Source organism: Anarhichas minor, unplaced genomic scaffold, assembly GCF_050575085.1.
Source record: "Anarhichas minor isolate MPS153535 unplaced genomic scaffold, ASM5057508v1 ptg000027l, whole genome shotgun sequence".
NCBI lineage: Eukaryota > Metazoa > Chordata > Actinopteri > Perciformes > Anarhichadidae > Anarhichas > Anarhichas minor.
Window position 1 is genome coordinate 7149615 of NW_027466473.1, and position 27416 is coordinate 7177030.

At 43.1% G+C, this 27416-nt stretch overlaps 2 protein-coding genes across 5 annotated transcripts; one reads left to right on the forward strand and one right to left on the reverse strand.

Moving 5' to 3' along the window:
* Positions 1-12: 12 nt before the first annotated feature.
* Positions 13-10406, reverse strand: LOC142960240 (sodium- and chloride-dependent GABA transporter 1). Its single transcript, XM_076101989.1, has 14 exons — positions 9998-10406; positions 4497-4631; positions 4195-4399; positions 3234-3366; positions 3028-3162; positions 2781-2884; positions 2567-2691; positions 1822-1934; positions 1574-1714; positions 1388-1487; positions 1098-1198; positions 834-1001; positions 552-700; positions 13-310 (listed from the first exon to the last, which is right to left on the reverse strand). The coding sequence occupies exons 1-14, from the start codon at positions 10110-10112 to the stop codon at positions 172-174; spliced, it is 1863 nt and encodes a 620-aa protein (XP_075958104.1). The 5' UTR covers positions 10113-10406; the 3' UTR covers positions 13-171.
* Positions 9441-26971, forward strand: LOC142960244 (flotillin-2a). 4 transcript variants are annotated; one of them, XM_076101998.1, is made up of 11 exons: positions 9441-9663; positions 12619-12700; positions 14971-15061; positions 19257-19380; positions 20158-20276; positions 20394-20507; positions 20689-20808; positions 20906-21120; positions 21903-22086; positions 22651-22800; positions 23795-26971. In XM_076101998.1, the coding sequence occupies exons 1-11, from the start codon at positions 9615-9617 to the stop codon at positions 23843-23845; spliced, it is 1299 nt and encodes a 432-aa protein (XP_075958113.1). In that variant the 5' UTR covers positions 9441-9614; the 3' UTR covers positions 23846-26971. The 4 variants fall into 4 exon arrangements, with proteins under 4 accessions (XP_075958113.1, XP_075958111.1, XP_075958110.1 ...); XM_076101995.1 differs by lacking the exon at positions 14971-15061 and adding an exon at positions 15589-15679 and having other exon boundaries at positions 9443-9663; XM_076101996.1 differs by lacking the exons at positions 14971-15061; positions 23795-26971 and adding an exon at positions 15589-15679 and having other exon boundaries at positions 9442-9663; positions 21903-22093; positions 22651-22793.
* Positions 26972-27416: the final 445 nt, after the last annotated feature.

Here is a 27416-nt window from a genome sequence, read left to right on the forward strand (position 1 = left end):
CTGGCACAATGAACTGGTCCACAGTGGTTTATGGTTTTAACAGAAGTGATTCAGCTGTATGAACTGTGAATGTTAAATGGTAACATTACCTTTTCATTTCATTGGCTAAAATAGATGTACTAAATCTAAGCACAGTACCTGACCTCAGATTTATCAACACTCGTACTTGCATCAGCCGACATGGCCAAGAGATGGCACCCTTAGCAAAGTTGAGTCCGTATCAATGAGGGCCGGGAAATGTGTGTGAAGGCCTGAGGAGCACTCATTTGTCATTTGGAGCTCTGTGGCAACAGGAAGTGTTGGCCGGATACTAAAGATGTACACAACAATAAGTCATTCTAAACGCTGTCTTTTCACAACATCTTTCCACATTAAAAAAATCAGCAAAACGCTTAGAAGTTCAACAAAATCTCAAATTTACAACAACAAATTAAATTAATAGGCTCACAAAAAATGGCTATTTCAATACATCTGCATGGCAGATATAAAACTAACGGCAAACGATACTTTGTGATTAACTTGCCACTCTTGTCAAAGCACAGAGCCCTCACAGGTTTGTCTGAATAGGAGGTTTTTCAGGCAGCTGGATGTCGGAGCTGATGACAGCGATGCCTGGATGTGTTTCTCCTCCTCCCCTCTCATAGTACGGCATTTTTGGCTTTTCATTCAGGGCGTACGGTGTGACGGACATCTTCAGTTTCTGTAGGAGAATTGCACCAATAGTATTATCACATAGCTTGCAACACATAGCTTGCAACACATGCATGTGGGCGCTGCTGCACCTTCAATGTTTTGACTGGAGAGAAAGGGAAAAAAAAGGAAATGTGTGTCACCTGCATGAATGAGCCAGGTAGCACCCACAATGTGTGAACAGCACCCAAAGGAATCCAGATGATGGAGCCCATGGCGATGACCCAGCCGACCCCCTGAGCCCAAGGAGGGAAGACATAGTCCCCATAGCGGGCTGGTTTAAACTGGATGATGGAGAAAATCAGGATGACCTGCCCCAAGAAGAAACAAGTAATGCGACATGTTTAGATGGATCTCAGTTTTGGTTCAAGGGGAGAAAAAAAAAAATCTAAATCATGTGGACTTACAGTGACCAGCACAGGAGCAACTATCAGCCAACAGAGTCTGAAGAAGATGTTTGGTCTTTTCCCAGTCATCTCCTCTAGGTTGTCTGAAAGTCGATTCACACCTGCGCATGGAGAGCTGCTTCAGTTAACAGCCGTGCACATTGTGTTTGCATGGTGTCGGACCTTTTACAACATTTGGCATTGAGAAGGATAGTCTACATATAGCCTCAAAAAAAAAGGGAGGTGTCTACTTTTGGAGCATGTGACGATAACAGGCCACTGAAAAACACAAACACAAAACATTTGCTTACCATAACTCCAACAGATGGCTATGACCTCGAAGAACGCAAGAAACAAGATGGACACTATGGCGGTGTAATGGTCCATGAGCTGGAACACATAGATGCCCACCTGAAAAAGAGACGCGCTCTTTAGGACTTGCGGGTAAGTGATACACTTTAATTAAAGCTCATCCAGTAAATCACATGTCTGTATACCTGCATGACACAGGGGATCCCCAGCAGGGCCGCTGCGCCACAAATAGCAAGAACAAACAGCTCCTTCCGCTTGAAAAATGTAATCAGGTGGTGATAGAACTCGTCCATGAGACTGGTCACCATCACTTCAACCATTGCAAACTGACAAACAAAGAAGAAGAGAAAAAAAAGTCACATTGCACCTCTGCAGGATTGCTGCATTTCTTACTATTACCACTGAAGTGGTGCCGTTTTCCACCATTAACTACCTCACTGTCCAGTCCGAGGCAAAGCAGCATGAAGAAGAACATCACGGCCCACAGCTGAGACACTGGCATGTTGGCAAAGGCTTGTGGGTAAACAATAAAAACCAGTCCTGGACCTGAATGCAACAAACGCACAAGATGACAGTGTGGCATTGCTGATTGAAAAAGGAAAAAGGAAATTATGAAGATTGCAATGGCAAGAGCAATATATGGAGAATTGATCAACATCTCTAGCGCAACCACTCAGTGACCGCATGCATTGGAAAGAAGCGTACTGATGGTTTGTGTAATGTAATGCACCACCTGCTTTTCAAAAATATATATATTTATATTCATGAATTTATTGTCAATTCCACACGTATTTTTGTTGTTGTTGGAAAGGTTGCATTAATTTCTGTTGGCCTTTACCCTTCGTCGTATCATTATGTCTTTAATTAGCTATTATGACTCATATTTCACTGGATTACAGCTGTGTTTTACCTTTCCTATTAAAAATAAAATGACTGGGAACAATGTAACTACCATGAAACACTGCTTTGCAAGGATACTGAATTATAACACTGCAAACCCTCTGAAAGGAAAAACATTGTTTTTCATTGTTTCTCTCTTTGTTTTTTAAAACCAATTTATATGAGTAATTACCCAGCCACGCTCACACTATTATTGGGGAAAAGGCGACAATCTCCAAACCTAAATTCTCCAATCCCCTTGGAGCTGAAGATTTTTTTCTATCACTATGATTTCTTACCATCCACGGCCAGATCGCTGATAGGGATGCCCTGCAGATGGGACATGTATCCAAAAGCTGAGAAAATGACAAAACCTGCCAGGATGCTGGTGACGGAGTTGATGATGGATATAGTCAGGGTGTCCCTGTGGGGAAAGCAGATGCTTTTTTATCACACTTTCTTACTGCCCAGTGATCATTGTTGTCTGAGCGTATGAGGATTTTGTCTTTGTACTTCAGCACGTTGTTGTTGAAGGAGTTGTAGCTGGACATGGCCATGAGGGAGCCGAAACCAATCCCGATGGAGTTGAAAATCTGAGCTGCAGCATTCACCCACACCTGCAAAACAGAGGGATGACCATCCAAAACCACCATCACTGCCAGTTAATACCCGTTACCATTCCACCAGTTAACTGCTCTCCTGTTTCAGACAGAATCAGCAGATTTCCAGTTCCTCATCTCCTCCGATTCTTCCTTCTTACCTCCACTGACAGCAGCTTGTCCCACTTTGGCACGATGAAGAAGGATATTCCATCTAATGCCCCAGGAAGCTGTGCATTATTGATCAGCAGGGCGATCAGGATAACGTATGGGAATAGAGCCGTGAAGTACACCACCTGCAAACAGTGGTTGTTATTCACTGACTGCCTCCTTGTCTCTGTCCTAATTCCTCTCTCTTTTCACTCACCTTGCCCGTCGATTTCACCCCCTTAAAGATGCAAAAGTATATGAGGATCCAAGCCAGAAGGAGAATGAGCAAAAGCTCCCACCGGACCACTCCAGCTTCATCTACTCCACTCGTCTGCTCCAGCATCTTATATCTTCAAAGAAGACGATTAAATAATTCTGACATCATGCCTCAAAACCGAACACACTAAACCTTACTATACTATACTATCTTTGTTCCCTGTAAGCGTTTATCTACCACTATATGCCAGTTTATATTTGGTGGACAGCAACCTCTCTATTGCACGAGGATGCAAATAGTTATATCATCAGATGTTCTGAGTTATTGCGACCTGAAGTGGGAAATTCTGATTTCACAGATTAAACAAGCAAACATTTCAATATAGATTTGCATTTTAAAGGTGCGAATGTTCAGTGGTTAGTGAGTCGAAATTGTACTTTGCATTGAGAAAAAAAAAACAGCTACCATACATATTATAAACAGTTCCTGCCCACACGTTCAGATAAGAAGGCAGTATCTCTGTCGCCCAACACTGCCTGTGATTTCTTGTGGCATTAATTCAGTGAAACCAGTTACTTGGTGCAAAACCTACATTCCATTCCTACATGTATCCCCAAAACAAGTTAATGAGTAAACCACTGCTGCAGAAGAATAAACATTTGATATTAAACGAGTGATGAAGTTCAAGTTTAAAAGTGACGCAAAGCTTCCTTTAAGATAGCATCTGTTTACCTCTTATCGCTAACCTTCACCTCACATGACTAATTCATTCTTATGTATCAAAATAATTTGTTCACCTCGGACACAATCCCCAGAGTAAGAGCTGTGTAAGCAGTCCAGCCTCTTCTCAAGCTACAAGCTACAGGGGTTTTGTAATCCTGCAACATTGTAATCATTATCTAGTCTGGTTTCACAATTCTGAGAAACCAGCGCCGGTTTCTCCTACACAGTGAAAGCATACTTGAAGAACTCCTGGCTGGCTGTGGAGGATAAGCTGCTGTTGGTGGCGTGGTTGGTACAGTTCGGTGTGTTCCAGGTGTTGTTGCAGTTCTGCCAGGGTAGCGGCACCTGGAAGGAGCTGAAGAGATAATACAGGGCCCAGGTGATGACCACATTGTAGTAGATGCACATGATGAAGGAGATGGCCACCGATGCTATGCCCACTCCTGAGGACAAGCAAAAGATATTGTTAAAAATAAAGTCTATTTTTCACTTTGTATCTCTTTCAGTGAGTGGGGAAAATCAATTCATGCCACAGAGCACCTTTTAAGAGTGGGCAGACGGTAGCCAGAGCGTGGACGGGCCCTCTCCTCGTGTACTGACCCACAGTCAGCTCCATGTAGAGCAGGGGGACCCCCAACACCAGCAGCATTAGAAGGTACGGCACCAGAAAGGCCCCTGAGGGGAAGGGATGGCAGATCGACTGTCACACACGGTTTGCTGGCAAAGGCTCCCTGTTTTTTGGTATCCTCTAGTATTTAACTTTTGTGAAAGTCATCCTGCTCCGGCGTTTTCCTCCTAACATCCTGGATCAGGTGAGGTATCCCTCCACAACATATATCTGTTTTTATCATGTAAAATCATTTTTCCTTCCAACTGTACATGCACGGTTTCAGAGAACAGAGAGAACTTTTCACATATATTCTCACACAAAATTCTCAGTAAGTTCAGAACAACTTCAGCATTTTTTCAACACAATCAGCATCACAACAGGACAATGCGATTGAAGTAGAGCTCAGTAACAGCACAGTTTGTTAACGTTTACAGCCAGTTTTGAGACCCAGTTCATATGTACAGTGTATAAGCACGGATGTTGGTCTGGTTTCATCGTTCAGTTTGAGGACGTCATGTGTCTCACCTCCTCCACTCCTGTAGCAGAGATAAGGGAACCTCCAAACATTGCCCAGACCCACAGCACAGCCGATGCCAGCCAGGGTGAACTCTATCTGCCTGCTCCATGTTGGTCTGTTGAGCTGTTGCTCCATGTCTGCTCCCCGTGTTGCCGCTGTCGCTCGTCTGGGCCCAAGCTCCAAGGACAGGTTGGCTGGGATTTAAGTGACTCGGGGTGATATAACCTTCCCTTTTATTGTCCTTAATGATTAGCTTAGCAGAAACACTGCAGCAGCCCTGAGGCTCATGTTTGCAAAAACTCATGAGATTTGTGGTTTTGAGAGAAGCGCACAAGGGTTAAAGATTGTTGAATTTCAGTTTTAAAAGATGATTGTTTAACATCAGTCTTTTTCTTTTTTTTCTTTGGTCAACAAGTGAGCAGAGCACATTTTAACATGTGTGTTTTTAAACAATGTATTGATACTAATACATCATACAGACAATAATGCTTACTCTGTTGAAGGCCAAACAAATAATATTTAACAGAGTAAACTCGTCAAGCTGGAATCCGTTTTTTTGCATTCATTGTTTTAATAAAAGTGGAAATTCTGAATGTTGCTTTGAAAAGGCATACAACATTTTGTGTTTTAAATATGTTAGACAATTATTATCTATCAGAAGCTCTGTCTAAAAGAAAAGACAGAACTCAACTGTTGAATCATTTATTTACACTAACATCAATGAGAAATCTGAAGCTCCCCGATAAAGGGAAAAGTTGATAGAGATATCTTGTACGTCTTTTATGACTAGTAGGTTACACATATGCAATATGCCACCCATGACATGAGTGTTCTGAGGGACACGTGCTGTAACACAGATTTCAGGCGGTCATCGCTGTTGCCCTGAAAAGCTCCATGAGAGATATGGCCAGTGACTCATTAAATATGTAACCATAAAGAAAAAATAACAATCAAACCACATGGCAGCTTTCCAGAGAGTTTTTTATCAATGAGCCTTATCTGTTTGCACTTTGCAATTAGGCTCATGTTGCAATTGGTCATTATGGAATTCCCGTATTGTCCCATATCATTTTATCAGAGATTGATCTAGAGAAAACATTCACACTATCAGGCAAATGGGGTAATAAACAGTATTAGGTGAATGCCTAATAAGATGTCGCCTTTCAAAGGGAAGTCAACTGATTGGATATTATGTTCTGCTGACAACAGATTCAATATATACAGAGATTTTTTGGGGGGTAAGCTGGAAAGACACCCAAATGAACCATCGCCGAGGGAGTTAGGTTAAAGAGGAAACGCAGCCAAGGTTGCAGCAGAGAGATGCAGCGGTGGACGTCACAGGTCGACAAACATGCCCACAGTCTTTGTGCCACTGCCAAAGCCAACTCTGCTGAAAAGGAGGAACGTGGGGCAGCAAAAACAAAATCTGGAGTACAGATGAGGGGATGAAAAGGAAAAGCAGCGGGGCTGTGGCACGATTGAAACGTCAGATAGGGTGGGAAATTCTGTAATCCACCTCCTGTTGTGACAAGTTCATGACCGGCTCATATCCATTCTCAGACTGAACAATCTGCAAACCTCGAACTGCATGAACTGGATGAACTGGCCCTTTGGAAGTCCTAGATGTTCGTTTGTCGTTCGTCCAACAGCTGCAGGTCTAGCCCATTCAGACATGTGCCGTAAAAAGTCTAAAAATCTAGAGAGTTCTTATCAGGTTTGAGCCAGTTGACCTGACAGTGAATGTACATTCATAATACCAAAAGAAACCCTGATTTTAACATTTGGACAATATGAGGAAAAGTAGAAAACTCAAAAATTGCTGGTCATCGTGGCACTTATGGTGGTTTGTATTTGTGGGCCCACCTGGGTACCTGGGTGTTCACTTGAACAATAAACTGGACTGGACTGATCACGCACTCTATAAAAAGGGTCAGAGCAGACTCTATCTGCTGAGGACCTCAGGAGTGCAGGGAGCACTCCTGAGGACCTTCTCTGACTCTGTGGTGGCATCAGCCATCTTCTATGGAGGGGTCTGCTGGGGCAGCAGCATCTCGGCAGCCGACGGGAAGAGACTGAACAAACTTGTCAAGAAGGCCAGCAGTGTGCTGGGGTGTCCACTGGATACGGTGGAGGTGGTGGGAGACAGGAGGATGATGGCTAAGCTATCATCCCTGATGAACAACACCTCCCACCCCATGCGGGACACCCTGGCAGCTCTGTGCAGCTCCTTCAGCACCGGCTGATTCACCCCCGATGTGTGAAGGAGAGGTACCGCAGGTCCTTCCTTCCTGCTGCTGTCAGGCTGCACAACCAGCTGTGCTCCCAGTAGACCACACACCAAAAAACACTAAAAATCTGTGCAATAGAAACACCCTGTCTGTATATATAATATTTTAGTATTTTAGTTCTTTAGTTATACTTAGTTACTGTGGATTTTGTACTTTTTGACTTAGTTGATATTCTTACTGTTTATTACTTATTTACTTATTTATATTACTTGTTGCTCTTGTTTTTTTACTCTGTATCTTGTGTGCACTGTCCACTTTGCTGCTGTGATCCTGTGAATTTCCCCACTGCGGGACTAATAAAGGATTATCTTATATTATTTTACCTGTTGGATAGAGTGGGCTCATCAGACTAATGCTTGGCCCCTGGGAAGGTGGGGGTTGAATGACAATCAGTGCACTCGTTTAGCAATTGTCATACATTAATGCTGTATCTCCAGTGCAAGGTTCAACTTTGTTTTTGAAGAGAGGATGTTGAATTAAGAAGTGTAGATGCTGCTTATGACTTAGTAATGTTGCCCTCTGAGCAAGTGTCAACATAGTTGTTCTTGAGGGCCCTCAACACCACACTTATCTGGGCCCTTACGTTAGCCCAAAGCTCCTGTCGTTATGAGAGATCGGGGCTCCAACAGCACACAGGCCGCCCTGTAGAGTGCAGCCGGATTTGATGCTATTTCCCCCCGGGAATGTTTGTGAATGCAGCTTTTAAGGTATTGCGACAACTTTGCGGTGTGTTGGATCTTTACATGCTGGTTGTAAAGGGCCAGTACAGGTTGTGGTCCCAGGTCTAGCCCCAGTTTGTTCCTGCCATGGAGCATGTCTTATCCTTTTGTATTTCAACAGAAGCACTCACACATCTATCTGCTGCGACAAGGAAAACATGACAACATCACGAGGGCTCAGATTTGGAGTAGATGATAACACTGCATGCACTAATAAAAGGCTGTCATAAGCTCAGTGAAAATGAGAGAACTAAAAAATAACATGTAATCATATCATGGTGGTGACGATGATGTTCAAGTCACTCTGTGGAATTATGAAACATTGAAGAAAGAAATGTACCGTGTGTCGCTGAGAGAGCGTTGTTCGGGTTCTAGTGGGAAGATATTTGCCAACAGCCACAAATATGCTGTCATATAGCATCGTCTGACCGATGGAAGCCAATCCAGTCCTTTGACTCTGCTAAGGTCAGGAGTCTAAATGTGGGCCAGGTTTGGGATTTCTGTGAATCTGCCACCCCACAGTGTTTATCAGCAAGTGCATCATGTATACGGAAGCAACTGCTAACAGGCAATTAGTGGCGTTCTCTCAAGTTTTGGAATTCCCTGGAAAGGAGTGGTGTAGGTCTCCTCTGATTATAGTGTTGACAACGTGAATTTAGGAGGATACAATGTGCCATGCCTTTTCTGCAAGACAGGCCATCAAATAGTTTAGTAACGAAGGTCAGATTGTGAAAGATTGTGATTGGGCACTGATTTGATAAGGAGCAAATCTGTGCAAATATTGCTTTATCTTGCTGAATATCCACGCTCTTACTGAGCCCTACGAAAGAGTGGCCTTTCTAAGCAGCTTGATGTAATGGAGAATTGAGAAATAGGAGAAAGGATGAGAGTTTTCATATTTCATTACACTGTGTGTATTTTATGCCCACACATCAAAGCACAACTCGAAAGTGACACACGTTCTATCTGCATTAGGCGATACAGAGAAGCTTTAACTATGACAACAATCTGAACACTACACCAAATGAAATAAACACCAGGTCACGAATGGCTGAGTAGGCTGTCGCAGACACGCGTAAGTCAGAGGAAAATTACCGATGAGTCTTGTTTAGGTTACTTTCGTGAGAGGAAATTTAAACAACCACGCCTTTGTATTATCATGGCATCGTATCCTTCCACGGTGGAGGAGGGGCCCAATAGAGGGGAGGGGTATCTGATCAGCTGAGTCAAGCGACAGCGAAACAGGAATAGAAGCGTGGTGGCGTCACCTTCAAAATAAAATAAAATCGAGTACTCTAACCCATGTTCATCAACGGCACTTTTATTTTGAAAGTCATAAGCGGAAGCACTCGGTCGAATTACGTGCAACGTGACGCAGCCATTGCTACACTCTCTCCAGTTGAAAAAACCCCATCGATAATTGACAGTTGGTGGGAAAAAACGAGAAAAAACATAGTTTATAAGTGAAATTAGTTTCGTAAGCGTCGAGTAGGTTTGAATACGAGCTTTTTTTCTATCGGAAACATGGGGAACTGTCACACCGTCGGACCCAACGAGGCCCTGGTGGTTTCAGGTAACGTTGTGTGGCTACTAGCTGTGGTTCCAGGCTCCTTCCTGGCTCCTTCTGCTCGATGGAGTGCGTAACGCTTGTAAAGAAAAACCCTGGAAAAAATAATTAAAGCACTCTCCTAACCTTTACTCGACGTGTAACTCACATGTATTAAACGGTACACACTAGTCACGTGCTAATATGCTAACATTTTACAATTTCATGTAATTTAGTAGTGTTTAACGTCATGTATCTAGCAAAAATATGTTGTCTTTTGGCGCCTTGATATCCGCTACGTCGTACCTTCGCTAATGCGTTTCTCCGATTTATTTTTGTTACGTTTTCATGATACATTCACCTGTTTTCTCTGCTCCATTTTCTCCTACACGGTAGGATCTATCTGCTGTAATGGGTGTTCCAGTGGTCTCTCTTCGTTTGATTGGTTTAGGATTCGATGGGGTCTGGTTGCGCATCTGTTCTTATTTTTGTTTCCAAGCGCAATGTTGGCGCATGAATCGTCTCTCACGTTGGTATTTTGTTATGATAAGGCAGTTATTATGAGGGTGGATGTGGGGCAGCTGGGCTTGTGAATGTATCTGTTTTTCTTGTGTTGGTGGGGCATGGTGGCTCTCTGTCGCAGAAGGAATACAGCTAAATGAATTAAATTACAGGAGAGACTGATGTGTCTCAGACCTGAAACAGGACACACACGAGACCTTTCTTAATCTCCGCCCCCCCCTTATAACAACTCAGAGGCCAGAGCCCCCTTTTGTGTCAAAGTTTTGGTTCCACAGACATTGGATTTTCTTTTATTCAAAATTCAGCCAGAGAGTCAAATCACAACAACTGACCTCAGCACTTATTCTCTACAGTGTGTCACTAATGTATAGGCTGTCAGTTATGTTGCTGCATTCTCCATTGACCTGATGTGGATCCCTGATGGACATCAGACTTTTCGGAATTACGGACCTTTATTCTAATTTGAAAATCTAAATTCATAAATGTGTTTTGCCAGTGTAGTAGTGCATGAAGTATTACGAGCAGGCTTCCGTCACTAAATCTGTCGGGGCAGTTTTCCTGTTTACCCCACTGGTTATGAAGAGAAAAAAACAAAAAGAGAAACAGCTTTGGGATTTTCCATTGTGAGGAAAAACTTCTACAAGCGTGTCAGTCTCCACAGTTAGAGGAATTGGGAGCAGAGGTGAGTGGGCGTGAGTTGCACATCCAGATTCAAAGACAGATTCATTTCAGAAGTGTGAAAAGAAAGGATTGTATTTTTCTACAAGATTGAGTGCCAAAGCACTTTCTTCTTTTTGGCCAAAGGCTAAATAACAAGTAAAGGCTTTCATTTTCCTTTTGAGAACAAAACCCGGCATCAAGGAAAAGTTAATGACGGGATTTTGTTTTTTTAGCTTGCTTGAATACTCATTCATTCACATGAAGCCCCCCCCTCCACTGTGGATTGAATGCAGTCAGGAATCTCAGATATGTCGGTGGATGGCTGGGGTTATTATGGTGCCTTGCTCCAATAGGTCCTCAGTCTGTTACTACTTTAGTTGGTGATGGCATTTGGCAGCAATCAGGTGGGTTTTAATAGTAAAAGCCGGCCCCACCCACATTCCCCTATTAAAACACCACTTGTAATCTGTCTGAAGTAGATTATGTCGTAGCAGAGCAACGTCCCAAAAATCTCTGTTCATGGTAGACATTCTGCTCGTGGTCAGCCTCTGGGTCAAAGTTTCAAAGACTTAAAAAAAATTGAATTTACGATTAAGTAAAGTAAGTAAGATTTATTTAAAAAGTCAGTAGCACTATATTTGAGCAAACCATGTTACATTTCCTCCTATAGTGAATAGTTTGAGGCAGGGCAGACCGAGGGTCATGTGGCAACACAACACAAGACGGACTGACTCAGTAGTTCATAATTTTGAGTTCAAGTTGCGAGTGTTGCTTAGTTTTCCAAGTACTCCGGATCCGTTTTCAAGCCACCGTTTCTTGTGGGGTATTGTTCAAGCACACCAGGATGTTGCGCATTGTTTTTCGTAACGTGAAACGCAAAGAGGCCACTGTGTCGGATTGAGATTTGTCTTTATAGAAATAAAATAAGTTGGTGTCTGTCTGTCTGTCTGTCCTGCTGTAATGTTTTGTATGTGTCTGTAAAGATAGTGCCCCCCTCCATCTGTCAGTTAACGTGTGGCAGCTGGGAATGTCACACTAAACACTCCAGATTAAGCGATCCGACTGAGGCCACTGACTGTGACCAATGTGTGTTTCCTTCCACCTAACTTACATCTGGAGGAGGCCTCACATTCACTAACACACGACTGTTACTATAAACTATTTTCTACCGTTATCCTGATGCGTGAGTTAGATAAATGGTTAGAATTGTAATCGCATGGACTAGAACAAACAAGAGTATCGCTGTAGTTGCACAGCAGATCACAGTAACAACCTACCGGTGGTTTGAGTCAAATCAAAAGATTTAAAGTAGCGCCGGAAAGCAGGGAGTGGGTGCATGCTCCTAGTAGTGCAATAGGAGCAAACATTGTGGGCGCTGTGGTGGAAAGACCACAAGGTGCTTTTTTATGACTTTCAGAACAGCACATGATCATCTTCCTAAGACTTCCTCCTAATCACTCGCAGACAATGAAAACTGGGTCATTGTCTCAATACCTTCAATGCTACTTTGGGTTTAAAGCCAAATCTGCTGCTCCAGTTACATATAGGTTTATGTATCGCATGTATTATTATAAATGTCTTCCAATGAACTGCATGAATTTAAGTGCATCATCACCGTTATTTAGTTATTACGGTGGACTTTTTAGCAAACAATTGTCATCACTACGAGTGCAAAATATCTGTTTATAGACACTTTTAAAAGGTCTCAACTATCTCAATCAAAATTTCAGGGATAATTAATTTGGGCTGGTTTCCTTTTTTCTGACTGTTGTCCTCCATTTCATCTGTTTTGTTCCAAAGGTGGCTGCTGTGGCTCAGATCAGAAGACGTATGTCGTGGGAGGCTGGTCTTGGGCCTGGTGGCTCATCTCTGACATCCAGAGGTAAGACCTCTCTGCTCCGGCTCCAAACCAAAGAAAATGTTAAAAGTCCCTTTTCAGCCATAAAGTTTAAATGGCACGTTGCTCACAGACTCAGTCAGGTAGCATTTAAGAACACGGTATCTGCGGGTTCACACAGCGGGTGTGACGTATTTGAGACGAGGTCTAATCAGGCGATGAACTGAAAACACCTGTGTGGCGTTAAAGCTTTTGTTGACCTCAGACCTTGTTTAAGGCATCTAACCAAAAACCATTCACATTGTAGTCAATGAGTTTACAAAAATATGCAAATATGCTAACTAATTTCCGTGTTTTTCCTGCATCACTCTGTTGACCAGTTTGTCATTAAATTTAGTGAGCACATTGAAAACACACAAATGATCCACATAACGATGTAAATGGGCACTGAAGTTAATTTATTACAGGTTAAATCACATATCCATTGTCCTGGTGCTATAAATACTCTGACACAAAATGCGTTAATCCACGGCTGAAAATCGTAGTTGGGATTTGTTGACAGTGAGATCATTTCTGAAAAATGCCCAAGTTGTATTTGAACATTTTACAAATAGTCTAATTTTCATAGGTGTGTATTTAGAATGTAGATATTTGAAGTTTATCTCTTCCCTACTTGTATTCAGTGAAGAATAAACAAGTTATTTATGGTAAATTGAGGCATCGATATTAAAACTCAATGTTTACTAAATGTGTAAACAGGGGGTCACTTCTGTCCGCTGCTTTTTAATGCAGCTCCAACAAATCGGCTTCTGAGAAAACACAAAGAAGATAAACAGATGGTACATAATGACGAGGTCAGCGAAAGTTACGAGCAGAATGTTTACAAAACTATGTTTTGTAAACATTCTAACTAAACAAAAACCCTGTTGTCCATGTAATGTGTTAAACTCCCACACTCGACACTAAAGCAAAGGAGTTACAGGAAACAGAACATAATTTGGGTGTGATATTAATTTGATGATAAACAACTGGCCCTGTTGTGGCGCTGGGTTCAAAGTCGCTGGTTAACGACAGTTTGTTATTAATGAAACTGTCTGTGCCGTCATGTGGCCATTCTCAGTGAGACTTTGTCATGTTTGAGTGATGACACATTTAGACTGTACCATCTGTAAAAGAGTAAAGCGTACAGTAATCCTAATGAACATGAACTAACTTGTGGAAATACTCTGGATCTCCTGGTGTTAAACGATGTATCATTCAGGGTCTGCATGCCTCTTTGTTTCTACTTTGCTAACCTGCTTTTGCTTCGTCTGGTGTTTATCTCACTCTTGTCTGAGCCCCAGTGTGTCTCCTTCAGGTTACCCATTTCCTATTAGGTGCTGCTCTTTGTCTCTTAGTTGCTGGGAAACGTAATGGTAGGCCATGACAACAAAAGACAGTCGACGCACGGCTGGATTCATAAATCCCCCTCCTGTTTAGAGGCCGGCTGTCCCAGGAATCCTCTCAGTTCAGTCAACATTTCAGATGCTTTCTTGGGCCGTAAAAAACCGGAGAGAGTAGAGGCCACTTCAGCTAAAAGCCTTGTGTGCATGAGGGCGGCGTTATAGAAATGGTGGGGGTGGGGGGGGGGGGTGGACACAGCACAGTGTGGCTTCCCGCTCGTGATGCAGTAATCACGTTAATGTCCAGGCCTGTGACTCATTGATCCAGTTCTCCTGGAAAGAGCAGCAGCGGAGCCGTTAACCAGAGAGTCTCCTCTCTGCTCGTCGCTGCGATCGGCCTCCCATGTCTTCGACTCGGGACGACAACGGCTCTGAGTCCGTATTTATCGTTAAAAGAGCAGCTCCGGCTGTTTTTAATCGGCTCTCAAACAAAATCTCATATAAACAATCCAGCCGGACTAGCGCTGGAGCATAATGATGGTTTGGGTTGTGTAATCTCCGTACAAATGTAACCCTAAAAAAAAGGAGCTTGGCTCGAGAATCCTTACGACGGTGACTTGACTTTCAATCTATAGGTCTCGCCCTTTGTCCCAGATTGTTGAAAACATTTATAAACAGAGCGAGGCGAGAGGAACCGTGCTGTCGCTGTGACGATCCTGGTTTTTGTAAGAGGTGTCAGCAGCACGACATCATACATGAAACAGCCTCCGGGCTCTAAACCAGAAAAACAGGAGGTCCGGTTGTGTCTCCCCCCCCCCCCCCCCCCTCCCTCTTCCCTCTTTCTTTTGACCTTAGTTACTGACATTCCTAACAGCTGTTGTCCAACTTACTGTTTTGCCTCTGCTATTCCCGCCTGCCTGCCCGCCTGCGTAGAATGTCTCTGGAGGTTATGACCATCCTCTGTCGCTGCGAGAATATCGAAACGTCGGAGGGTGTTCCCCTGGATGTGACAGGGGTGGCTCAGGTAATGCACTTCAAAAGACGAAAAAACAAACAAAAAAAAAACAAGCAGTGGCTGGTGCTGGAGACCAAAGGAAGACCCAGGAGCAAGGTTCAACTAACAAGCTAACGTTGTCTATGTTGTTTGCTTTTTCTCATCTTCATGGCCTTTTTTCCTTCTGCAGTGGAGAGGAGACAGTCAGCTGTCACTAACCCGGCTCAACTCTGAGTCACTTCTGGCAACGGGGTCAATAAATGAAGGTTATAGAAATGGCTGAAAAAGGGATTTGAGGAACCCAATGTTCAATGTGAATTGAGTTATTTGAATACCGATGCATTTAAAAATAGTTACGGCAAAAATCCAAATCCCACACAGTTTGAATTGTGGGTGGCGTCTCATTTTGCTCCATTGTTAGTGATCTGGAGTCCTTGGGTGAATGGTTTCACTTTGTCCTGTTTCTTTCCTTGTGTTCTGGCCCTTCCCTTCATTTTGCTTTCCCCTTCCGAACATGTCACTTTTTTATTTTATATTTTTTCCACGTTCTTCAACAGGATAACGCTTGAGATTATGACCCTGCAGCCGAAGTGTGATGATGTAGAGACAGCGGAGGGTGTAGCTATTACTGTCACTGGGGTGGCTCAGGTAAATCACTACACTTTTCTGGGAATGCCAGTTCAGACTCCACTACCCCCCCCCCCCCTCTCCTTTTCCCTGGCATCACCCCATAATCACAGCACAGGTGGTGTTTCATACAGAGGGCAAGTTAAGATGCACACTGAGTCAGATGTACACACAGAAATGTTGGGTCAAACTGTTGTCTGCATGATGTACCTTCATATCGGAGGTAAGCCAGCTTTCAGACTGACGGTAGCACTGCGTCAAAACAAAAACAAGACTCCTCATTCATTTCAATGAGACCGCAGAATCGGCATAATTCAGTTGGCATTTGGTGTCTGATAAACCTTCAAACCCGACTTCCTAATTCGTATTCCCTGTAGCAACACACCTTTATATATGTAGCCCCTCGCATTCTGTTGACCGTGTTACTTTCAGTCTGAACCTGGTCCCAGTGTGACAGGAGAGGGTCTGTGTAGAGCCTGATGTGCATTTCAGTGTCAATTTTAAACTTTTCTTTTCATTGTCTCTGCTCTTTGGTTGTTTGATCCTGTTCAGTGCCAAAGTGAACTTTTTTTGTTTTTTAGGTCGACGACTTGAGATGTTAAAGAGAAAATCCACCTTAAAATAATCTTAACTTCATTTCTTATCGTCTCAAACATTGATACATGCATGAAACCTCTGCATCCAGATCTACTCCACGCATACAGAATATATAGTTATCAGCATACCTAATAATTATGTTCTTTATTTATAGCAATCAGTGTTACAAGAGAGATTCAAACAAAGATTACGGTACCAGATGAGTACAAGCAAACATATGAAAAAACTACAAGTCAGTCAGTTCATATTTCTCCTGCTAACACCAGAATAATGCACGTTAAAGCGATAAAATGGAGGAAAAGACAGCATGTGCTGGCTGAATGAAAAGAAGACCAGGGTTTGTTCTGAACTAGGTTCAGCCACAGCAGCGCCGTAGGCTTCACCACGACTGTCACGTGTCCCTGAAAATATGGAACTACATGTCCGCATGACTGTGGCCACAGGGGTACCACATGGTCGAGGAGGCTGAATGTGATTGGGCTGCTTGTGTTTTCCTCCTCTTTCTGATGCCGGTGGAGATTGATGGCAGTGAAAAGAACATTGGGCAAGTTGAAGGAAAAGCTCACGGAGCAAAGCTACCTCCTCGGTAAACGTTTCAGCTCTCCACGATTGCCACTCTCAGTCACGGTGAATAAAGGAAGATGAACACTGAGTGCTTGGGGATAGTCTCCCGATTCAGTAATGAGAACCTTTCCATCGTCTCAAAGTAAACACGATATAATAAAACATGCCCATGATACGGCCTGATCATGTGCAATACATCTAATCCTGTGTTGCGGTGTGCTTCTGTCAGTGTGAGTACAAAACGTACACTGTTAGTATCTATGACGGGACTGTTATCAATTATTAACATTATAAATCTTTTTACGGTGGATTTTCTCTTGTAGAAACTTGTTCCATAATATTTTCTGCATTTCTGTTTGTAAATTATATTCTGCTCATATTCATTTCCTGTTCTGTTTTTATTTTTATTTTTATTTTTTACTGTCTGCATGCCAGTATTTATTTTTGTGTTTGAACGAAGATGACTCATTATCAGTTCTGCATTTTAACCACAGTCGTGCCGACGTTCGTCTCCTCTGTGTTTTCCTACATGCATGCTGACAATGCGCCCACTGTTTGGGAGCTGAGCAGCCCCTCGCTCTCAGAGAGGCTCATCGTGCCACCGTTTGATTGGGCCAACCGTGACCATTGTGGAGCGAGTGTCCCATGGCAACATGAGTAGTGTGTGTCCTCGGTAAATTAAAGAGACGCATGTGTTTAGAGTAAGCGTGAGGCCCCACAGCAGATAGAATGTAAAGGAACCCAGAGCAGGAAATACTCTAGGATATTGTTTTAAACGAGTGTTAATGGTATACCACATGACTTTCAGTAGGAGTATATTTGTTTACTTTGACAGCCTTCTGGTCAGTTGGCAGTAAAACCTTCCATTGAAGGACCTTGCACATCTACTATCTTACAAAAATGGCCTTTAAGGAACAACATGAGCTGAGGGAATATTTATCAGGAGAAGTTCAGGTGCCACTCTTGATCCATCACATTTCCTGTGCTTGTGTTTGAACTGCGTGCCTGGAGGAGGCAGGAGAAAGGGTGGTGTCGTGAGAGCAGTGGGGGTGGGGAGGGCGGGGGTGGAGGAGGAGGTTAAGGGTTAAGTGCATAGAGTACTTTGTTCTGGTGTCGGTCGCGGCACGGCTCCCCCTGCTGTCTGTCTGTGAGTGTGGTTGTGTGGTTGTGCGTTTCCTTGGAATGACGTCCATCTTCCCCTGACTTTGTGTTGCCCTCGTTCCTGGTATGAATGCATGTCGCAAAACCAAACCATGTGCAGACCTCTCGCCTAAGGACCCAGCTCACTCTCTCTTTCCTTACAGCGCCGGTGGAGCACAATCTCACCCAAAACCTCGTGTCTCACACCATTTGTTTTTGATTTCCTGACTGTAGAAGCGACCTCTCGAACTGTCACTGAATGTCCTTGTGTTTTTCTCGTAAACCTCAGGTCATTGCCATTTTTTTCTGTTAATTATCCCACTGATGATTTTTGTTTCTGCATTTAATCCCCTCAGCTTTAAATTCTCCTGTTTTTTGTTAGTTTTTTTTGACCTTGTAACAGGAACATACAGTAGATTGCTGAATTGGGATTCTCACTGCATTACCGTGAATCTAGCTTAGATGTTGGGATTTTCGTCAGTATAATTATGTGAAATTATAACTTTGTTAACAGGGAATGTGTCTTTTTGCATTGTGAAGGTTTAGAGAAGCGTTTTCATTATAAATCCACGCTTTGCTTGTCGTCATAAGCACAAAGGGAACCGGTTTGAGGTCAAACTGTCTGCATTTTCTGCTATTGATTGTAAAGCATTAAATGGCTTAATACTGCCCATTAGATCTGTCAGCACACACACTGTGTGACTACAGTCACTGTTATGATCATTTATACCAGATACCAGCTCTCTACATGCATAGCTCTGATGTTGTGTTTAAAAATGTAACAATGAAGCCGCGTTGAGATATTCTTTTGCACATGTAGTTTTGGTTTTTGAGAAATGTAAACTAAGAAGCTTAAACATGAAATGTTCATTAATTATTAATTATCTGGCCATATATATAATTGGCCAGTATTTTCTAAAGCCTTGTGATCAGCCCTGAGGGTTATGCAGCCTCAGCCCTTTCTTTTCTGTATAAGTAATTATTAAAGCAGCTCATCACTGCCCAGCCAAGTCAATAGCAAGGATGCACAACTCAAAAACAACCCAGCCTTTATGCATTGCAGACTTCTGTTGACTTCCCATTCTTCATGTTATGTCCTCTTACTCCTTTATGTTACCGGTGGCGTTAAAGTGAGACGAGGTAACTGGAGAGAAAGGGATTGTTAGATGACACCACAAAAGCTAGAATGGGGTCACGTTTACATGTGTGTCACACCCATGTGCTGCCTGTATTTGTGCTCGTGTTTGTGTTTGTGGATGTGTGCTCAGCTGACGCTCTTTGTCCACGTTGGCACCAGGTGAAGGTGATGACAGAAAATGAGCTGCTGGCTTACGCCTGCGAACAGTTCCTGGGGAAGTCGGTGGTTGAGATCAAGAGCGTCATCCTGCAGACCCTCGAGGGTCACCTGCGCGCCATCCTTGGTGGGTAGTCTCTCCAAACAGCATCGTCATTGTTTTTCCAACAAATGTGCACAGTCCGTGTAGTTTTTTAAAGTGTTGCTCATGTTCTAGGAAAGAAAGAGGAGAGGGATTGAGGGAAACACAGACATGGTAGCTCCATCAGATCTTTTTCCTTTTCACTTTTTACTTATTTATTTCAACATCTTTGAGTCAAAACACGTGAGACATGATCACAACATGAACATGTTTGGCTCCCAGAGGATTATAAATGGCATGTCATAATTCTCAAGGTTCTGATTTCTAACTATAGATGCATTGTAATGAGTTCTAGTCAGTTTTTGTTCAGTTGGAGATGAGAACCTCACCGTGGTTTGAGTCACAGTGGGAAGCAGTTTTACCAGAAAGGTGGTTGTGGAGTGAAATGTGCCAGTAGCCAAGAGGCAGGTTGGTTGCTGACTCGGCTCTTCCCCGTTTAATTTACATTCTGTTAAAATGTGGTTGACTTGAACACGTAATGTGTGCGCAGATGTCGGCATGCACACCAACACAATGATCCGGTGGCAAACTAGAACAAGGAAAGGCCAGTTTGATCAAAGCACACTGAATGAAATGGCAGGTGCTGCTTCTGTTTATTCAAATAAATTGCTCTTGCAAACATAAATTGTACAACTTCAAGTTGTTTAAACGGATCATTTGGCCGTTGTTGCTCTCTTGACATAATGCCCATCTTCGTCAGCGGGCTCAATTTTACAGTCGTATTGACGGGAAAGCACTAAACCCCCGTGTTGATCCTCTCAGGCACCCTCACCGTCGAGCAGATTTACCAAGATCGAGACAAATTCGCCACTCTGGTGCGAGAGGTGGCCTCACCCGATGTGGGCCGCATGGGCATCGAGATCCTCAGCTTCACCATCAAGGTGAAAGACATCGAGTTGACTTCACTCTGCATTTATCTTTAGAACATCTGTATCTAATTTGACTTTGAACAATTGAATAACTTGATGTACCGCCACATTTATTCGTCCCTCTGACAGGATGTGTATGATAAAGTGGATTACCTGAGCTCACTGGGCAAAGCTCAGACAGCCGCAGTCCAGAGGGATGCAGACATCGGAGTGGCGGAGGCAGAGAGGGACGCTGGCATCAGGGTAAGAGGAGCTTTAAGAGGATATTAAAACTTCACACAAGAGCAATTTAAAAAAACATCCGTTCTCTGATTGTTGAGTAGCTGTTGGCTAATAGCCATCACATTAAGAAACCAACAAGTGACTCCTAATCCATCTCCCGTGGATTGTTATGTCATTATGTCCTGCACAATGTCTTTTACAGGAAGCTGAGTGTAAGAGGGAAATGATGGACGTCAAGTTCTTAGCTGACACAAAAATGGCCGACTCCAAACGAGAGCTGGAAATGCAGAAAGCTTCCTTTAATCAGGAAGTGAACACAAAGGTATGACTTGGATGATTTTGGACTTGATTTTGAGCCGACTATTGTCGACAGTCCGACATGAGAGCAAAGTATTAATGAAAACCTCCGACCTCTCCAGAAAGCAGAGGCTCAGCTGGCGTACGAGCTGCAGGCGGCCAAAGAGCAGCAGAAGATCCGTCTGGAGGAGATTGAAATCGAGGTGGTGCAGAGGAAGAAGCAGATCACCATCGAGGAGAAGGAGGTCATCCGCACTGAAAAGGAGCTCGTGGCCACCGTGAAGAGACCCGCCGAGGCGGAAGCCTACAAGATGCAGCAGCTGGCTGAGGGACATAAGTGAGTTGGTCCCGCACAGACCTTCACCGCACACTGCAAACATTCTCTCTTCATCATTTAAGTCTTAAAGTCTCCGTAGCTGCTAATGATGTTGGGACATTTTACTTTACTCTGTTTAAACCTAGGAAGGAAAATTAGGAAGGAAACAAATGGAAAAAAACAGATTGTTGTCCTGGTGTTGGCCTTTAAAGACACCTTCCTTAAAGGTGCAGTGTGTGGGATTTGGCGGCATCTAGTGGCGAGGTTACAGAATGCAACCATTTGAAACTTCTCCCCTGTGCCAAGCGTGTAGTTAGTAGAGCGAAGGTGGCCGACACGAAACCGCAAATGTCCCCATTTAGAGCCAGTGTCAGTGTTTGGTTTGAACGTTCTGGGCTACTGTAGAAACATGTCTGCCCGCTCCGAATGTAGAGAAAAACATCTCATTCAAGGTAGTGAAAACACAATGTACGCACCAAAGAAAACAGAAGTAAATACTAATATAATATTTAATTTCTGCTAATAGATCCCCCCATAATGCTACACACGGTTCCTTTGATCCAAACACATGATTTAAATGTGCTCTCTAACTTGAATAACAAGTCTTTCTAATGCTAAGACAGCAGCTAGATTTTTAAGTTGATAATGTTTTTTGATGGTTTTAAAGTTTGTTTACATCAGCACAATAAACCTGCAAATCCAGCTTATGCATTCATATGCTGTCGCAGAACAGTACATGACTGACCGCTAACGACAGTAAACACTAAACGGTCCTTTCGATGCTTACCTAACCCCGACCTCAGGATAAAGACGGTGCTGACGGCGCAGGCAGAGGCCGACAAGATCCGCCTCATCGGCGAGGCCGAGGCCTCCTCTATTGAAGCCGTGGGCAAGGCAGAGGCCGAGAAGATGAGGCTGAAAGCGGAAGCCTACCAGCAGTACGGCGAGGCGGCCAAGACGGCTCTGGTCCTGGAGGCTCTGCCCCTGGTCTGTGGTATTTATTTATACGCCGCTGGTTTGAAAAGAATTCACCTACATTTCAGATGCTTGGTTTATTGGTTTGATCACCCAAATGTCTTCACCACTAGAGGTATGGCACCAATGTCATCTAAGTGTTTTTTAGATTTTACAGAACAAGAATTACATTTTTTAGTATTCTGAAGTTGGAATATATGTTTTTATTCTCAAACATCAGCAAACTAGTCTCACCATCAGATACGTCCATTATAAATCAGCTGCATTGAAACATAGTGCAGGTTAACACGCCTAGCGGGTTTATGTGGATCATTACAAATGAACTAATGCTACACCCTTACATATTCCCAGCCTGGTGTTTGTTAAAGCATTGCACTGGTCAGAGTTATCAATCAGACAGATGACTTTGGTATCAATATTTGAGTCACATTGACACACACAAGGGGCGTATTTTTCTTTCCCCTGATGAGACGGAATGAATGGAATATGTTCGTGTCAATTCCTGTCATAAATAGATGGTACGAGGAGTGTTCAGTCAGTGAAATAACACCCGGATGCTCCCTTGTGTTTCCTCAGATTGCCAGTAAGGTGGCTGCACCGCTGTCCAGGACCAGTGAGATTGTCATCCTGAGCGGAGATGGCAGCCGCGTGACCGGAGAGGTGAACCGTCTGTTAGCTGAGCTCCCCGTGTCCGTCAACGCCCTCACTGGAGTGGATCTGACTAAGGTGAGGGTGGCACTGTTCTCCACAGGAGTTCATATATTTCACCACACCCCTCGTGTTGTGTTCAGGGCCGTCTGTACGCCTGGCTTATGATCGCTGGAAATTATAAACTTGGGTGTCTTGAGTGTTTGAACCACTTCAACAAAAAGCAGAATACAAAGCAGCCTCATGATGCTCATAATAATACTAATGTTGATCCATTTGCAATGGAATAAAACATTACTACAACAGCTGACCAGAGGGCATTTAATGGAGCACAAACACCGACCACAACGCTCAACGATTCTCCATCTAGCCGAGCGGCAGCCTCCGTGTTGTTAGCTCATCATCCACGTCTGCCGGGACCTTCCTACTAAATTGCACAAGAATGCGGTGAAGTTTGGGAGCAGCATGGGAAGCCACGTGGACGATTTGACCACCCACATATGAGCAAAGTTTAACAGTTCTGGCAAGAAAATGAAATTAGTATTGTGTAAATATGCAACACAGTCACCATAACACCTTTATGAGGTGATAAAATAATATGATAATACAGCGTGGTATTTTCCGCTTGTTCAGCTGGCTAAGAGTAAGCAGGAACAAGCAGTTATTGCAGTTACCGAGATGTTTCACCATTTATTTATACAAACCACTTCTTTTATCAACTCCTCCTAATCTCGTCCAATCTTGACTGAATTTTGCACGTAACATATTTGGTTGAGTTTGATGCACCAGTGAGGCTATAGTTGATAGTAGTAATGTTTTCATGCATTGTGCAATTTCAATTTAACTCGTGTGTGTGTGTGTGTGTGTGTGTGTGTGTGTGTGTGTGTGTGTGTGTGTGTGTGTGTGTGTGTGTGTGTGTGTGTGTGTGTGTGTGTGTGTGTGTGTGTGTGTGTGTGTGTGTGTGTGTGTGTGTGTGTGTGTGTGTGTGTGTGTGTGTGTGTGTGTGTGTGTGTGTGTGTGTGTGTGAGAGATATATATAAGCAGCTAATCCTCTTGTCCTCTGATCCCACAGATCCCTCTGCTCCAGAAGATGATGAGCTCACAGTGCCAATCAGCCATCTGAAGAATCAGGCCAGAGACTCGTCACTCTGAATCCTTCGACATTTATCTGCCTCAAGCATGATTTTTTTTTTTTTTTGAGGAGTCACCCTCTGACACCTTATGCAACTGCCTTTGACCAGAAACACTTGACATCCACCAAGAAGTTTTAAAAAAATATATATTTTTAAGAGGTTTTTTTTTTATTTTCTTAAGGAGAATAAATCTGGGGCCTTAACTTCCAAAGGACCAGACTATATGTATCTTCTGTTGCTTTTAGTTCTAGACGCATCGATCCTTATCACACTGCACTAGTTATCCAGGATTGTATGCTGCAATCCCGTTCAGTCATCCAAATCAGACTCGGGTGTTTTTAAGAGACAAAAGTCTGAGCTGGCCCACTTTGAACGTGTTGGTGTGAAACACTATTTTTAGAAGGAGAGAAAAAAACACTGGAAACAGTCTAAAACATTAAGACCAAATCTGAATATTGTTGTCTTCTCCGGACCTGCTTAGGTTTCTGCCTGAAGTTTGGACTCCGGTGTTCGGGCGTGTGTTCACCTCGGGAGCAGAGTGTCCCAGCTCCGGCCCCGTCGCCCTCAAACAGCAGTCAGTTAGTGAAGTAACTTGCAGTAGACTGAGCCCGGTGTGGAATAGTGCAGCTTTCGTTTCCCCTTTGCTTTTCATTAGTCAACTCTAACTCTGTAACACTTAATGCTCCCCAGATCCCCACCACCCCCCCCCCCCCCACTGTGATTATAGAATTTTGCAGCGTATTACAATATCGGTAACATATGAATCACCCGTATGATCGTTCTGACCTCGCGGTACACCGTCATGTTGTCTTCTCGTTCTGATGTGCAGTGCCTGTTCACCACTCAAGTGCCCAGACCTTAGGACAGTGGTTTGGTTTTAGTACGTCACTGTGTTATAGATGGATGATGTTTTAATATTGCTCCCTGTTTTCATGACATCTGCTTATACTAACAACCGTGTTTACTCTTCACTTTTGTCCCGTGTTTAGACACCTAGGCAGATACAAACGCATAAGACGAAGCCATACTTAGAGAAGATTAGCCTTAAAAGATAACCCCGGACGCCTGCCAGGCCTACTGAACGTTTCTTTATAACTCAAGGTAGCACATGGTGGACGTTCAGGGGCTGAGCTTTAATTCATTTTGTAACCCTCCGACTCGGATGTGGTGACGTGTTTTCTCCGAAGTCTTTTTAACCCTTAAATTTTTTGCAGACTGTGTGCGTATTTTGTAACCTTTTAAGACGTCCCTGCGGGTCCGAAAGTTGCCGCTGTGTCTCTTATCTGACCACACCCGATCTGTGATGACAAAGCAGGAATTAGATGCGACGTTCGGTCGGTCCGCACCTCGTTAAGTTGGAAGATAAGCATGTGATCAGGTTGTAAACACGTGCGTGATGTTTGTGCTCGGGAGGGCTTCAGTTCGGTAAAGGTAACGTCGAGCAGTTGGACTGTTTACTTTTTCCTGCTGCAGCAGCATGTAAACCTAAGTGAAGCTTAAACTCTCTTTTTTTCTTGCCTTCAAAGGCCACAGCATTTGAACCCATATATAGTTACTCTTCAACATGAATGAGCCTTTTGTTGTTAGATATTCGAACATTTCATTTTCATATCACACTTTTTTGCCGCATCATCCAACCTGCTTGCAGTGAAGTAGGGCTGCCCCCTTTTTTTCCATTTTGTGTTTTGTCTTCTGGGTTAATCGTGAATCGTCATTAACCACTCTACAGAATCTGTGATCTTCTTTTTTTTAAATGTGTTGTTCTGATCTTGCCACTGACGTTACGAAGTTATTACAGTCGCACCGTTTTCTTTACCTTCTGTGAATAAACAATGAGGCTCGTGGCTCCAAATTTCACCTGGTTTGTTTTTGACAAAAATGTTACAATTCCCGCCAAGTTCCAACGTGTGTCTCTTTTACTAATGCCGTGAAATTGCTGCCTTGTTTTGTGCAGATACAATAATACTATTAACATGTAGACGTGTAATATTCTTCATCATTTGAAATGGGCCAGTATTTTTATAACCAGCGATTGGCAACCGCTAATATCAGTCATTAGCCAAGATTGCCGCCGCCTCGTTTTTCAAACTGTGAGAAGTCACAGCAGCCAGCAGTCGACGCTTCAGTGTTGTCTTTTAGAGATCGAGACAAATGTCATTTTTCAATCTGCTGCGCGACAGATGGCTGACAGTTCTCATCATCATCATCATCATCCGGCTAGAAACACACAGCGGCTGATCTGCAAATGTAAAACTACCCACTCACTGTAGCTTCTGAATACACTTAAGATGACAAGTGGAGCAGTTGCAGAATCGTCTGACAGTTTAAAAAGTGGCCACTCCCATGATGTGTTTTTTTTTTTTTTAACATATCTGAGAATAATCAACTGTGAGTGTTTGTTTCCAGCCTGGCGTGAGGTTAACTCATCTAAATAGTCTGGTTAAACACTTTGTAATGCTCCTTTTATTGATTTTGTACACAGTGCCTTTGTTGGATAATAAAGAGGTCGTTCTATCGGGAATTTACTGTAAAGCAAAGACTGGCTTATAGAACGTTATACGTACATAGTGTTCATCTGTACGTTGTTTGTTTTTCTTCCTGCTTTTTCTGTTTTATTAACTTTACATTCTGTGATACAAATGTACACTCACGAATATATATATATATATATATATATATATATATATATATATATATATATATATATATAATTAATTAAATGATAGATATAAATATAGCATTTAATAGATTCACCTTTAAAATCTGGTGTTTCATTTATTTGGCCGTTATATTTTGTGCCAAAAATAAAATTTCTTGATTTGTCTAATAAGAAAAGAGGCAACTTTGTGTTGCTCAAAGTGACATGTTGGAGGAGAACGTGATTAAAGACCAAACTCTAAACAGACCTACGCCTTAACTCTCGTCGTCACCTGAAACATGTCCATCTGTCGTGGAAATATTCTGTAATCTCTATGAAAGTCATACTGTGGATTTATCTTGTAGCTTCTCATGTTACACTGGCCTTTGGAAAACTGGTTGAGCATGGCATTTTTCAAGCACGTCTTCATGTTGTTCTGTGTTGTGCGCCGCCCTATAATAAACATTATACCACTTCCCGTTGGCCTCGCTGTCCGTCTGTTCCAGTCTGTCCAGGCCTGACTTCTTAGAGAAAACACAGAATTCCTTAAAGTGTCACTTCATTAGTCGTGGAGCCTTATTCCAAAGAAGATGATCTGGCCGACTAACACCGGCACATTTGCAGAAATGCTGATTAATGTGAATCGTGCATATAAATAAAGAAAAAGACACTATGTCTTAACATTAAGGGTCATGTCCCTCTGCAGCTGATGGAGGACGTGACTGTACAGCCCGACTCAGAGACGGTTCACATTCCACCTGAAGAGGGCAGTCACCTCACAAACACCGACAGACGACACCGATACTGCAGCAACAGACTTCAGTACCAGCAGTCAGACTACAGCTATGATTAAAAACTGTATTCAATGTATTCACACAAGCAAATGATGTATCACAGTGTGAAGGCAGTTATTTTAATGTGTT

Bases quoted from the DNA above. Each gene is read 5' to 3' on its own strand.
- LOC142960244 (XM_076101998.1), top strand. From the start codon at position 9,615: ATGGGGAACTGTCACACCGTCGGACCCAACGAGGCCCTGGTGGTTTCA. The intron at 9,664-12,618 runs GTAACGTTGTGT...TTTGTTCCAAAG, and splicing joins CGAGGCCCTGGTGGTTTCAG to GTGGCTGCTGTGGCTCAGAT. The intron at 12,701-14,970 runs GTAAGACCTCTC...CCGCCTGCGTAG, and splicing joins CTCATCTCTGACATCCAGAG to AATGTCTCTGGAGGTTATGA.
- LOC142960240 (XM_076101989.1), bottom strand. From the start codon at position 10,112: ATGCGCAACCAGACCCCATCGAATCCTAAACCAATCAAACGAAGAGAG. The intron at 1,199-1,387 runs GTAAGCAAATGT...CTCCATGCGCAG, and splicing joins AGCCATCTGTTGGAGTTATG to GTGTGAATCGACTTTCAGAC. The intron at 311-551 runs GTGAGGGCTCTG...GTACATCTTTAG, and splicing joins CCTCCTATTCAGACAAACCT to TATCCGGCCAACACTTCCTG.